At 42.5% G+C, this 15,283-nt stretch overlaps 1 protein-coding gene across 1 annotated transcript in view; it reads left to right on the forward strand.

Moving 5' to 3' along the window:
- Positions 1-15,283, forward strand: part of PLG (plasminogen) — a 46,072-nt gene that overhangs the window by 16,029 nt on the left and 14,760 nt on the right. The window contains exons 8-12 of the mRNA XM_067701608.1: positions 645-807; positions 1,490-1,635; positions 5,098-5,257; positions 12,093-12,274; positions 13,915-14,063. Of these exons, the coding sequence (XP_067557709.1) occupies positions 645-807; positions 1,490-1,635; positions 5,098-5,257; positions 12,093-12,274; positions 13,915-14,063 (800 nt within the window). The remainder of the gene's footprint in view (positions 1-644; positions 808-1,489; positions 1,636-5,097; positions 5,258-12,092; positions 12,275-13,914; positions 14,064-15,283) is intronic.

Here is a 15,283-nt window from a genome sequence, read left to right on the forward strand (position 1 = left end):
ATATATATATATATATACACATATATATATATTCTTTTTCACCCGATTCTTTTCCATTATAGTTTATTACAAGATATTGAATATAGTTCCATGTGCTATACAGTAAGTTTTTATTTACCTGTTTTATCTATGGCAGTGTGTCTTAAGAATTTCTCGACTTCTCACTGCATACCCTTTTCCTTGGAGACACTACATTCTTTCTTCCCACGGACTCTGTCTGCTGTTTGGCTTTGTGGAATATTGGGGGTCATCCAGTTATGTTTACTTAATGAATACTTTATTTTTCATAAAGGAAGTTGGATTGTTGGTACACATGCAGATTTGGGGTGGGATGTGACACATGTTGATCCTTACCTTGTGTGATGAGCTGAGAATATAGAGAAAACAGAATATAGAAAGCAGCATCTATTCCAAGGGTCTTGAACCTGGAGGAGTTCCTCATGAGATGGTCTTGGAAACATCGATTCTACCACATCAACTTCTTCTGAAAAATGATAAAAAATTGTCACATGCCAATATCTGGGAGGATGAGTGGAAAAGAAGACAGGCTGACGCTCCCTGCATCCATCCATTCCCCCATAATATCCATCTGTGAATCCTTTGCTTAAAAAACATTCATTTGTCATGTATTTTTCCCATTTAAGCAACACCGCCACCATCTTCTGGGCCAACATATCAGTGTCTGAAGGGAAGAGGCGAAAACTATAGAGGGACAGTGGCTGTCACCGTATCTGGGCACACCTGTCAACGCTGGGGTGAGCAGACACCCCACAAGCACAACAGGACCCCAGAAAACTTTCCCTGCAGGTAAGTCTGCTCCAGTCTCTTCCCGGGCAGCTGGATGGAAAGTGAAATCCCATTGACTTTGCCTTGGAATCAGTGACAATAGAAACCTAGGCCTACAGCATTTGGGAATGAAAACTGTCCAAGTCACATGCAAGGGAAGTGAAATTTAGCGCTGATTCTCCTAGAACACTGGCTCTCAAAATGTGGTTTCCCAGGCCAGCGGCACCAGCATTATCAGGAAATTTGTTAGAAACGCAAATTCTCCGACCCTATCGTAGATCTACTAAATCAGTAACCTCGGAGTGGGTTTCAGCAACATTTTGACGTTTGTACTAAACGTACAGTAAGGCTTGAGAACATTTAAATTCCAGGCCTATGCTATACGCTTTTGGAGGCAAAGCAGTGTAGAAAATACCCATTGTGTTTCCAGCATAGAGCACAGTGCCCAAAGCCATGGGAAAAGACCTATTTTGCTCCATTAGACATAGCCCAGGAATATATCTCAATCATTCACCCAAGAGAAGCATCTGTGCCATAATTCTCTGGAATCCTGCTTTGCTTAAGTTCCCACCCATTATCCAGTTTGTATAATTCTAGAGAATTAGCTGGATACATAGCCAGCATCACTATTAACAAGCATGTGTGCACTTTGTTATATCTTTAGCCTTTTTGGAAAACAAACTCACAGTCGCTTCTTTTTCAGAAATTTGGAAGAAAACTATTGTCGTAACCCTGATGGAGAAACAGGTCCATGGTGCTATACAACCAACAGTGAAGTGAGGTGGGAATACTGCACGATACCATCCTGTGAGCCCTCTCCATTATCCACGGAACGTTTGGATGCCCCAGGTAAGCAAGGGCCATGAGAGCTTACTGAGAGCTCCAATGCACTCTGTATTTTTCTACTCCAGTAGTAGCACAATATGCAGTAGCTCTGTTTACGGTTTTATTGTGTTGTGGTCAGAGAACACGCCTTATGATTTCATTTATTTTCAACGTGTTGAGGCTTGTTTTGTGGTTCAGAATGAGGTCCTCTTGGTGACTGTTTCACATGCAGAATCTGGCTTCTGCTATTGTTGGGTAGAGTGTTCTACAAAAGCCAATTAGGTCAAGTTGGTTAGTATTGTGTAGCTCTTCTGAATCCTTACTAATTTTCTGTCTCCTGTTCTATTGCTTACTGAGAAATGAATGGTGACGTTTCCAGCACAAGCTGTTCGTTTCAGTTTTGTGTTTGCTTTATATATTCTGGAGCTCTTTGTCAGGCACAGACACACTTAGGATTGTTGTCTTTTTGAAGAAATGACCCCTTTATCATTATGTAATATCTCTCCTTATCTCTAGAAATAGTCCTTGTTCTAAAGTCTACTTTTGCTGAAATGAATACAGCCATAAGAGCTCTATTTTTACTAGCATTTGGATGATATATCTTTTTTTTTTTTTTTTTTTTTTTTTTTTTTTTTGCGGTACGCAGGCCTCTCACTGTTGTGGCCTCTCCCGTTGCGGAGCACAGGCTCCAGACACGCAGGCTCAGCAGCCATGGCTCATGGGCCCAGCTGCTCCGTGGCATGTGGGATCTTCCTGGACCGGGGCACGAACCCGCGTCCCCTGAATCGGCAGGTGGACTCTCAACCACTGCGCCACCAGGGAAGCCTGATATAACTTTTTTTTTCCTCAGTCTTTTAATTGAGATGTTTAGACTGTTTGCATTTAATGTAATTGTTAACCTGGTTGGATTTAAATCTGCCATCAAATTAGTTATTTCTACTTGTCCTATGTGAATTTTGTTCCTTTTTTCATCTTTCTCTGCCTTTGCATTAATTGAGTATTTTGTATTGCCTCATTACCACTGATTTTAGTATTTTTTAATGTTTACAATATACATCATTAACTTATCATATTCCACCTACGAATAATATTATTTTACTTGATGTATAATGTAAGAACCTTACAACATTGTACTATTTCCTCCCTCCCGAAATATTGTGCTATTGTTCTCAAAGAGTTTACTTCTATTATGTTAGAAATCTCACAATAAATTGATACTATTTTTGCCCTGATCAGTCATGTTTTAAAGCAATTATAAATTTAAAAAATCTTTTATATTTACTTTCATTTATTTATTTCTACCATTTCTGCTGTGCTTCGTTTCTTTTTGTTTCCATCTGATGTCGTGTTCTTCCTGTAAAAAACTTAACCTTTACCATTTCTTGTAATACAAGTCTGTTGATGATGAAGTCTTTCAGCATTTGTACGTCAGAAAGAGTCTTTATATTGCCTTCAACTTAAAAAAATAATTTTTGTTGGGTATAGAATTCTGGGTGGACAATTGTTTTCCCCTTTTACCACTTTAAAGATGTTACTCTATTATCTTCTGTTCTGAGTAGTTTCTGATGGAAATCTTATCTGTGTTCCTCTGTATCTAATATTTCTTTTTTCTCTGGTTGCCTTTAAGCCTTTCTCTCATCTTCAGTTTTCAGCAGTTGATTACGGTGTATCTAAGTCAGTCTGTTTGTTTTTTTACTTATTTATTTATGGTATTTATCCTGCTTGAAGTTCTCTGAGCTTCTGGTGTTTGCTGATTGTTGGTTTTCATTAGTTTTGTAAAATTCTCAGCCATTACTGCTCAAATATTTCTTTTCCCTGCTCTCTCTCTCTCTCTCTCTCTGTTTTCCTGTTTGGGACTTCAATCACCCAAATATTAGACCATTTCATATTGCCTCATACCTCTTATATGCTTGTTCTACTTTTTTCCCCCACTGTTTTTTTCTCTTTCTCTTTGTATGTCAGTTTAATATTTATCAATCTATTTTCAAGTTCACTGATACTTTCCTCAGTTGTGTTTAATCTCTTGATCAGTCCATTGAAGGAATTTTTCATCTCTGATAACATGGTTTTTATTTCTAGTGTTTGCATTTTCTTCTTCTTTTTTTTTTTTTAAAAAAAGAGTTTCCACCTCTGCTGAAATTCTTCACCTATCCATGCATATTGTAGTATGGTACTACAAGATCCTTCAACATATTAATCACAGTTACCTTATAATCTCAATCAGATAGTCTCCACACCTCTGTCTGGCTCTGAGTCATCACTGAGTCTGGCACTGTTGATTGTTTATCACTCAACAGTGGCTTAATTTTTCCTTTTTTTTTGGTGTGTCTTGTAATTTTTAATCAAATGCTGGATATATATGTAGAGGAACAATAACTCTTGAAGCAAATATTATTTACACTTTGAAATGGGCACCCTTCTTCTTTTATCAGTATGTTATGTGGATAATTGAATTGATACAATTAACAGATAAAAGGAATTTGAGTTTCCTTGTTGCTGCTTTTACCTTAAGTGAACCACAGGTTTCGAATCCCTGCAGTGATGGGGTGCAATCACTTTGTGCTTGGAGTAGGGTCTGGGGTGCTGAAGAGTCTTCTCAGTATTCCTAATCCCTTCTCAATTGTTAGCAATCACTGCATGCCTGCACCACAGACGTGGGTCATGCCACACTTCTAACCTGACCCTTGTGATAGACTACTGTTTCTTGTTACTCACTGCTAAGATTTTGGTGGAGGTAAGCGTTCTCTATCTTCCTGGTTTACCCTCAGCCTTAGATAGACTCTGTGCACCTGGGCTTTGAAGGTAACGTTTTTCAGTATTCTTGCCCCTTCTTCCCATGGAGCTAAACTCTAACTTGTATGTGGGGTGAGTCTTGGGTGGAAGAGTAGCAGACTTCTGTTTTGTGTTGGTGAAGTATCCTGGCACAAGAGAATTTTCTGCCCCTCCTCCAGGGTAATAGGATTTTCGTCCTACACCTCCCCGAGAGGCAGTGGATCTTTGCCTTGGTCCTGGGTGCAGGACCATTTCCTGCCCCACTCCCCAGCAGCTTGAGGTTTTGGCTTTGTATAAGCAAAGAGTCTTGGGGAATGCACAAGGTTTTCATGTCTTCCTCACTGTCACCCTGTCGTCACCGGCAGCCTACACCAATGAATGTGTCTCTTTCTGGAGACCTGCCCAGTTGTTCTCATGATCTCCCAATGGAGATCCATAGAAGAGAGCCTGCACACAAGTGCAATGTCCAGTTATAAGCACTCTGCCCTGCTTATTTTTTGAGTTTTAAATTAAATATTTACCAAAAAGTTAGGTCCTTAAAGTTTTAGAATGTTATGGATCTATTGTTTTCTTTGCATGTCCATCTGCCTGCCAATATGTAAAAAGAGAAGAGTGTTAATTCCCAGAGATGACTATTCTGTTTGTTTAATAAATTATTTCACATATTTCTCTGTTCTAGTCATTATTTACTGATTTCTTCTATTTCAATTTCAGCACCACCTGAACAAACTCCTGTAGCCCAGGACTGCTACCAGGGTAATGGGCAGAGTTATCGAGGGACATCATCCACTACTATCACAGGAAGGAAATGTCAATCTTGGTCATCAATGTTTCCACACCGGCACCAGAAGACCCCAGGAAACTACCCAAATGCGTACGTCTTTGATTTTTAACCATTAGAGGAGCAACAGCCAACTTAAATTCCTGTTAAAAGGGCCATGCTTTAAACAAACGTCTTAGGACCAAATTTCCTTTGGCTCCAGACTATGAGACAAAATATCTCAGGCAGCTTTTGCTTTTGAGCAAAATTTCTGAAAGAAGAGAAGCTAGAGGCTGGCTATCTTTCCTGAATAGTTTTGCAGAAGCAGGGTGGGAGATATAGAGGGGCTGAGGTCATAGTAGTAAAAAGCTGAGAAGAACAAATGATCAAGAGCTTAGAAATAGCATCATTCCACAGCACCTGCTAAAGATCAGTGTCGTCTTTCAACTATGGAATTTTATCATTTCATCCTCCAACTCCTGAAGGGGTTTTGTGTTTGTCATTGAGTAATAAATATAAATACTTATCACCACCGGGTGATAAATATAAGTATTTTTCACCTGACCTGTATAGATACATTGGGTCCTGAGCACTCGTGGTCTAAAGGGATATGAGTTACCAGAACATTAGGAGCAAAAGCAAGGAGGCAGATTAGAGTCAGAAAGTATACAGATACTGAGAGGCAAAATGGACATACAGATGGACGAAAGCTAGGTCTGGTCAGACCAGATTTTCTGCGATAAATGGCTGTAAAACATACGGAAAAACTGTTTTCACATGATGGACAACAGGCAGCACAGGACAGACTTTTCAGAAAAGAAAATAAATTAGAATAAATTTACAAGTACCCGGGTTTTCTTCCTGGAGATACTTCCCGGACTGCAGTTAGAGGAGGTGGAACCAAAGCAGACCACAACAGTCTTGCTAAACTGAGGACACAGAGATTGGAGTTGGGGATTAGTGAGGCAGCTTGGATTTAGTAGGCTGGGTAATCATGAGGAAGGATCCGTGCAGAGAAAGAGCTCCAGAAATATGTATAGAGTTCTCCTGAAGTCTCTGGCTGAATATAAAACTGCAAACGCACAGGGAGAGATTCCACAATGTTAGTGGGACGAAGAACAACTACCAGGGAACAGGGAGATAAACGGAGATTACAGAACTCACACAGCACTAGGAGATTCTGTGTTTGCAGAGTTGAGATTCTTACTAGCCAGAGAGGAGAGACTTCATGGGACACCTTGGGCATTCAGTAAGGAATCCAGAAAAGTCACACTTTAGGGGTAGGATTAGTGTATTCCTGGAATAAAGGTTACTCTAGAAAAACACCCTAGCAAAGCTTTAAAGCAATCCTAAAATGAACAAAATGATCTCCAAGTAAATTAACTGTCCGCCAGAAGAAAAGTCAACACTCTTGAGAGGAAAATAACAAAATCAAGCCACTCAGTAATGTGGTATCTACAACGTCTGGCAGAAATTTAAAAATTACTAGACATGCAAAGATCTTTAAATGTGATCCATAATGAGTAGAAAAATCAGTCAATACAGACTCAGAAATGATAGAAATGATGGAACTGGCAGACAAAAAATTCTGAAAGATATTATAATTGTGTTTAAGGATTTAAAGAAAAATAAGAACATGAAAGAATCAAATGGATAAGCTAAAGAGAAAGGAAACTGTAAAAGAGGCAAATGGAAAAGACAGAACTAAATATATATATATATTTAAGAACTAAATATATATATTTAAATATATATCTTAAATGAAAAATTCACTGGATGTCTTTACCATCAGGTAGACAATACAGAAGACATTACTGTTACAATGACATGACATGACATGACATGACATGACATTACAGTAGACATTACTGTTCTAATTTTCTTACAGTATGCATGATGCTGTATCATACTAATACACGTTTGAATGTGGTAAGTTAGAGAGGGATATTGTAAATCCTAGAGTAACCACTGAAAATGAAAACTCAGAGGAATAGATAATAATAAGGATATTCAATTAATCCAAAAGGAAGAAGAAAAGGAGAGAAAAAGAGTAAAGAAGGCATGGTAGAAACAGAACATAAATAGAATGATGTTAGACTTAAACCCAGCCCTATCAATAAGTATATTAAATATAAAAAGGATAAAACAATGCAATTAGAAGGCAGAGACTGTCAAGTTGAATAAAACCAAAGCCCAGTTATGGTCTCTTTACAATACATGGTCTTTAAATATAAAGACATAAATAAGTTAAAAATCAAAATATGGAAAATTAATACCATAAAAACACTACCATACGACCCAGCAATCCCACTACTGGGCATATACCCTGAGAAAACCATAATTCAAAAAGAGTCATGTACCAAAATGTTCATTGCAGCTCTATTTACAATAGCCAGGAGATAGAAGCAACCTAAGTGTCCATCATCAGATGAATGGATAAAGAAGATGTGTCACATATATACAATGGAATATTACTCAGCCGTAAAAAGAAATGAAATTGAGTTATTTGTAGTGAGGTGGATGGAGCTAGAGTCTGTCATACGAGTGAAGTAAGTCAGAAAGAGAAAAACAAATACCGTATGCTAACACATGACAAAGTGAGAGAGTGGCATGGACATATATACACAACCAAATGTAAAATAGATAGCTAGTGGGAAGCAGCCGCATAGCACAGGGAGATCAGCTCGGTGCTTTGTGACCACCTAGAGGTGGGGGATAGGGAGGGTGGGAGGGAGGGAGACGCAAGAGGGAAGAGATATGGGAACATACGTATATGTATAACTGATTCACTTTGTTATAAAGCAGAAACTAACATATCATTGTAAAGCAATTATACTCCAATAAAGATGTAAAAAAAAAACACTAATCAAAAGAAAGCTAGAATGGTTTTTAACATCAGACAGACAAGATTAATTTAGGATAAGAAATATACCAGAGATAAAAAGGCCATTTTTGAAGTAAAAAGCGTTAACCATGCTAAATGTGTTAACCCTAATAACAGAGGTTCAGATGTATGAAGCAAAAACTGACAGAACTAAAGAGAGAAGTAGATGCGTCCACAACTACAGTTGGAGATTTTCTCACTTCTCTCTTGTATAGTTAAAACTTCTCCCAAAACAATACAGTAGGACAAGTAGATGAAAGATTCAGAGAAGATACAGAAGTTTTGGAGGAAAATATGAACCAATACAACATATGCCCAACTTTAGAATACACATGCAAGTGCACATGGAACATTCGCCAAGGTATATCATATGCTCGGCCTTGAAATAAGTCCCAATAAATTTAAAAGGATTAAAATAATATACAGGTGTCTTCTGAGCCAACAGAATTAAATGAGATATAAATAATGAAAAGTTTAGGAAATTCTCAAATATTTGGAAATTAACAAACACATTTCTAAATAACCCATGAGTCAAAAAAGAAATCACAGAGGAATTCAGGAAGTGGTACTGGCAATGCCAGGAAGTGATACTGGCAAAAAGATATACAAATGGAAAAAGGGAAAGTCTGGAAACAGACCCGCAACATGTATGGTCAGTTGATTTTCAATATACCTGGCGAAGCAATTCAATAGGAAAAGGAAAATTTCCCCCAAATTGTTCTGGAACAACTGAGTGTCCATAAAGGAAAAAAACCCAAAACCTTGACTCCCACCTGCCATGTCAAATTCACTTGAGGAAACTCTTAGACCTGAAAGTAAAGGTTAAAACTAAAGCTGAAATTTAAAGCTTCTGGAAAAAAACATGAGATTATTTTCAAGCCTTGGGGAAGGCAGACCATTTTTGGATAGGATCCAGAAAGCATTATAAAATATTATAATTTGGACTTTAATAAAATGAAAACTTTGCTCATCAAAAGTCATTGTTAAGAAAATAGACAAGGGCTTCCCTGGTGGCTCAGTGGTTGAGAGTCCGCCTGCCGATGCGGGGGACACAGGTTCGTGCCCGGGTCCGGGAAGATCCCACATGCCGCGGAGCGGCTGGGCCCGTGAGCCATGGCTGCTGAGCCTGTGCATCCGGAGCCTGTGCTCCGCATTGGGAGAGGCCACGACAGTGAGAAGCCCACATACCGCAAAAAAAAAAAAAAAAAAAAAAAGAAAGAAAACAGACAAGTCAGGGACTGGGAGAAAAATAATCTCAATCCATATATCTAACAAACGGCTTGTATCTAGAATGTGTAAAGATCCCTTCCACCCACTAGTAAGAAGACAAACAACCTAATAAAAAGGGGCAAAAGACTTTAATAGACATTCCACAGGGAAAGATATACAAATGGTCAATAAGCACCTGAAAAAATGTTCAACATTTTAGCCATTACAGAAATAAGAATTATAACCACAAAATAAGAAGTGTGCCCAGGCTGCGGAGCAGCTGCTGCCCTCACACATGTTGGTAGGGATGTAAAATGGACCGACCACTCTGGACACCAGTCCAACATTTTCTTATAAAGTTAAACGTGCATCTTCCTACAAACCTGCGATTCTATTTGTGAATACTCACCCAAGCGAAACGAAACATAAGCCCCCAAAAAGATCTACCAGGAAGTTCTTAGCAGCTTCAGTCATAAAATTGCCCCAAACTGGAAAGCACTTCAGTGGCCATCAATAAGAACATGAACAATTGGTGGGATATTCATGCCATGGAATACTATTCAGAAATAAAAAGGAACAAGCTACTGATACTCTCAAAGAGCACGGATAAAGCTTATAAACACTATCCTAAGGAGAGAAGCCACGTAAAAGGTACATACTTGTATGAGCCCATTCATAGGAAGTTCCAGAGAAGGCAAAACTACTTTATGGTGAAAGAAATCAATAGTATTTGCGTCTGGGGGGCAGCTGAGATTGATTGAGCAGTGACCCAAGGGAGGTTTCTGGGGCTGATGGAAATGTTCTCTATCGCACTAGGAGTGTGGGTTATACAGGTATGTGTGTTCATCAAAACTCGTCAAACTACCTTAAAAAAAAAAAGGGCAGTCACAAAGCACCGAGCTGATCTCCCTGTGCTATGCGGCTGCTTCCCACTAGCTGTCTACCTTACGTTTGGTAGTGTATATATGTCCATGCCACTCTCTCACTTTGTCCCAGCTTACCCTTCCCCCTCCCCATATCCTCAAGTCCATTCTCTAGTAGGTCTGTGTCTTTATTGCTGTCTTACCCCTAGGTTCTTCATGACATTTTTTTTTCTTAAATTCCATATATATGTGTTAGCATACGGTATTTGTCTTTCTCTTTCTGACTTACTTCACTCTGTATGACAGACTCGGTGCTTTGTGACCGCCTGGAGGGGTGGGATAGGGAGGGTGGGAAGGAGGGAGACGCAAGAGGGAAGAGATATGGGAACATATGTATATGTATAACTGATTCACTTTGTTATAAAGCAGAAACTAACACACCATTGTAAAGCAATTATACCCCAATAAAGATGTAAAAAAAAAAGAGCAGGAGTCTGTTTCACATAACAAGATTTTAACACATCCAGGGCTCAGAAACCTGCTAACGGGCTTCCTCAATTTGTGGGCCTGGGCTTGAGACTGTCACTTGTCTATAGTACCCACAGACACAGAGTCGCTGGATTCCCATAATACGTTTCAAACTATCTCACAAGCCTCAGGCCATGGGTCGAAGCTGCAAAGGGGTGTCCAAGGCTGAGGCTTCTGAGAGGCTGGGGCGAAGTTCTGGCCCTGGGGATCCAAGTTGCCCAGTGAGCCCCAGGCTGCTCGTCTGCTCTGTCCTTATCCAATTGTTTCTGATTCAGCTCCCACAGACCCTGTGGTCTATCCAGACGTCTCCCTTCATCCCTTTGATCCCACTGTCCTTTAGTCACGCCCCCTCCCCTCAGTCCCCGAGTGGCTCCAGCTAGAGGGGTCTGGGGTTCCTCCCCGTATGCCCCAGAATGCATCCTCTGGAAACCTCATCCTGCCTGGGAGCTAGTTTTCCAGGAAGGCTTCCACAAGCCTTCCAATCCCCAAACCCACTTGATCTACCTATGATATTTACAGTAATATGACTGTCATGAGTTTTTGTTACATCGTAAAATACAGTATGAGTAAATAGAATAAGAGAGCGGGCCTGGGAATATCAGTATCATCTTGTATGTCTTTTCTGCCTTGGATAAATATGTTTTGGTTCCAACTTACGTAGCCCTATGTACTCACATAGAGAGAGAAAGCCAGAGATATAGATATATTTGTATGTGCCTTTAAAAACCTCTAAAATACATGCTTCAAAATCCATACTGGTTATCCCTGGGGAATGTATCTGACATTCCCAGGGAAAGGAAGATATTCTGATACTTTCTCTTATAAATTTATATATGATCTGTTTTTATATGGAGCATATATTACTTTTGATTTCTTTTTAAACAAATTTATTTATTTTTGGCTGCATTGGTTCTTCACTGCTGCGGGCGGGCTTTCTCTAGTGCATCGAGCAGGGGCTACTGTTCCTTGTGGTGCACGGACTTCTCACTGCGGTGGCTTCTCTTGTTGCAGAGCACGGGCTCTAGGCGTGTGGGCTTCAGTAGTTGTGGTGTGTGGGCTCATAAGTTGTGGCTCGTGGGCTCAGTAGTTGTGGCTCACAGGCTCTAGAGCACAGGCTCAGTAGTTGTGGCGCATGGGCTTAGTTGCTCCACGGCATGTGGGATCTTCCCGGACCAGGGCTCGAACCCGTGTCCCCTGCATTGGCAGGCGGATTCTTAACCGCTGCACCACCAGGGAAGTCCCTTGATTTTTTTAAAATAAAAACTATAACCTATTTTTAAAAACTTACCCACTTTGGAAGAAGTTGAGGACCATCTGTGCTTGTGACATCATAATAATAATTGGTACCTTTGGTATCTTAATGGAAATATTTCAGTCACTTTGCTGTAACAAAATTCAGAGGGTGCTGGGGTGCCCCTGAAGATTCGCTCACCTCTCATGACCTATACTGTTGTGGAATTTACAGTGGCTTGACCATGAACTACTGCAGAAATCCAGATGCTGATAAAAGCCCTTGGTGTTATACCACTGATCCGAGCGTCAGATGGGAGTTCTGTAACCTGAAGAAATGCTCAGGAACACAAGAGCAGGTCACAGAATCTCCAACTGCTGCCCAGGCTCCAAGTATACAGGACCCTTCTGAAGCAGGTAAGAAGTCTGTGGCCAGACATCTATATGGTTGGGTATAAGAGATGGAATATGGGTATATGGTCGGGATGATAAGAGATGGAAAATCTTTGGGATGCAGAGGCGTCATTGTTACAGGGAGCTGCAGCGCTGGCTGAGTCTGCGATATGGAAGGAAGCCTCAGTGTATCACCTGGGGGAGCCAGAGCTGCTCTTGCTGGCATGATGGGGTAGGGCGTTTCTTTAGGATTTGAAAACTAGTTGGTTGTGAGGGATGGATACAATTTTGAGCCTGGGTGGACTGACAGGTTGATGATGGTGGCCGAGATGGGACATTCTAGAAAAGCAAGTCTCTGCCTTTTGCATGGAGGGATAGAAATGGCTGATTTGGTTTTGAATGTACAGAGTTAGGAGGGCTAGGAGGACCGTCAAAGATCATCTCCAACAAACACCTGGCGAAGCGGACATGTAGCTCCAAGGGTTTCGGGGCCTGAGCATAAGAATGTCGTTGTCATCTGAGGTGGGAGACATGAAAATAACACAGTCCTCTCTGTTTCCCTGGCCCTTCGCCCACGTGTCGCTCTAAGTGCTTAGCCCCTGGTCCTGTGGTTGTCAGGTGGCAGGAAGTGCTCTGTACCGCTGCAGGGTAAGGAAACAGAGGGGGCTGATTCTCCCCCTGCCCCGGAATGAAAACTCAGGGGTCCCATGGCTTGTCTGACCACTTTCAGATAATCCAAAATCAGACAGAAATGATTAAATGAGAACTTGGTTTCAAGTTGAGACCCCCTCTCCTTCCGGAGGTGGACTTGCCTCCTCCAGGATGCTGGAGAAACCTCACCTACTGCTCCCTACTGTACACCTGTACAGCTGCTGTACACACAGGGCCAGCTCATCTCTCCCCACTCTTTCTTGGTGAGACTCTGAGTGCCATGCTCCAGCTGGGGATCCCCCCTGATAAGACCTCGCATGGCCTCACGTGATGCCCCACACTTGGTACATGAGTAACTCACACACCCTGGCCCTGGAAAACACTGGAGGCTGCCTAGCCCAGCCCTGCTCCTTGACTGGGAAGCCAGCTGGCCCAGCTTTTGCTTTGTGGATTTTCCAAGTGGCCATCAGAGCAATGGGCACTTGGTCCCCATATGTAACACACATCAATTTCTCTGAGGGGTTCTGCTGAATTCCCCAACCGCAAGGCTTGAGGTGAGGGATGAGTTTGGGGAAGGGGCCTCTAGTCATCTCCTTATTACCTCTTTCATCCCAGAAGGTGGGAACTCACAGCACAGCTCTGGCCAAAATAATATTTTTTATAAAATCCTTTTCAATCCGCACTGTTTCTCTCCATCCTTGTTGAGGTGTTCAGGAATCATCTAACAGTTCACGGTGGCATCTGTGTTACCACTCAGCTTGTTATAAAATTGATTGTCTTAGTGTCCTGGCCGACCTTCCCATTCTAACATCTCGGCTTGTAATTATTTCTGAGCCAATAGCGTTTCTGGTAACTTGTCAAATTCCGCAGAGCTCACTGAAGTCTTCGGCACTCCTGTGTTCTGAAGGATGTGACCACAGGCCGTCCTGAGAGAAACCTAGCACTGCTGCGTTTGTTCCTTGTCACCTGGCTCTGTGTAATGACAGGAGACCACCATTCTCTCTCCCCTACAGACTGCATGTTCGGCACTGGTAAAGGATACCGGGGCAAGAAGGCGACCACGGTGGCCGGTGTCCCCTGTCAGGAGTGGGCTGCCCAGGAGCCCCACAAACACAACATTTTCACTCCAGAGACAAACCCACGGGCAGGTTTGGAAAAAAATGTAAGCCGCTTCGATTTGGACTCGAGTTTGCCTTTTGTTGACGAGTCTTTGCAGACTGAATTGACCCTCTGTTACAGAAAGTCAGCCTGACGCAGGTTCAGTGCGAGAGATTTCAGGGGACCAAGCGTAGGATCTAACCAGCCTCCACGTGGGAGGGAGGGTTAGCACGGGCAAGCCAACCTCCCTGCTTTTATCACTTCCATGTGTGACATTTCCTGTCTGCTTTTGTTACTGGTTTATGGTTTCCAATGATCAAAGATGACCTTCATGACATTGTAGTTGGATTTTTCTAGAAAAAAACTGGATGCATAATTAGGACTCCACTAGGATTTCCCCTAGTCCCACACATTCTCTGGGGTGGTTTCCTCTGGGGTATAGGTGTGTAGAGGGAAGGAAAAGGAAGACACAGTCTTTCCACAGCTGACCCACAGAGGGTGCCCAGGCCAGGGGAATAAGCAATTCTGAAGCCACAGCAAACAGGCACCATCAAGCAGAAGATTGACATGAACAAGGTACAGGACGAGTCATCCACGTCTACAGTCCCCTACTGTCGGGTCCCTACGGTCCCCACGGACACAGGCTGCTGAGCGGGGAGGCCCCTTTATACAGTCTCTACCTCAAGACGCCTCAGGGTCTTCACCCCTTCCCCAGGGGAGTGGCCTCTAGCCTGGAGCTCCTTTTGAACAAGGAGAAGTGACGGATGGCATTCTGTGAGTCAGAGGCTTGACACGCATCCTGAAGTGGTAGCTTTGCCTGCCTCCCCCCCAAAGGAGCACTAACCCTTCAACTTCTCAGGACAGCAGTGAAACCAGTGTCTGCGCCTCATGTGACATTCTCTGCCCTCTCCCGCCCGGGTGTGCGCCACCCCCTATATGCCAGCCTCACGTGACACTCTCTGCCCTCTCCCACCCTGGTGTGCGCCACCCCCTATATGCCAGCCTCACGTGACACTCTCTGCCCTCTCCCGCCCCGGTGTGCGCCACCCCCTATATGCCAGCCTCATGTGACACTCTCTGCCCTCTCCCGCCCCGGTGTGCGCCACCCCCTATATGCCAGCCTCACGTGACACTCTCTGCCCTCTCCCGCCCCGGTGTGCGCCACCCTCTATATGCCAGCCTCACGTGACACTCTCTGCCCTCTCCCGCCCCGGTGTGCGCCACCCTCTATATGCCAGCCTCACGTGACACTCTCTGCCCTCTCCCGCCCCGGTGTGCGCCACC

The sequence above is a fragment of the Pseudorca crassidens genome, chromosome 13 (genome assembly GCF_039906515.1).
Source record: "Pseudorca crassidens isolate mPseCra1 chromosome 13, mPseCra1.hap1, whole genome shotgun sequence".
NCBI lineage: Eukaryota > Metazoa > Chordata > Mammalia > Artiodactyla > Delphinidae > Pseudorca > Pseudorca crassidens.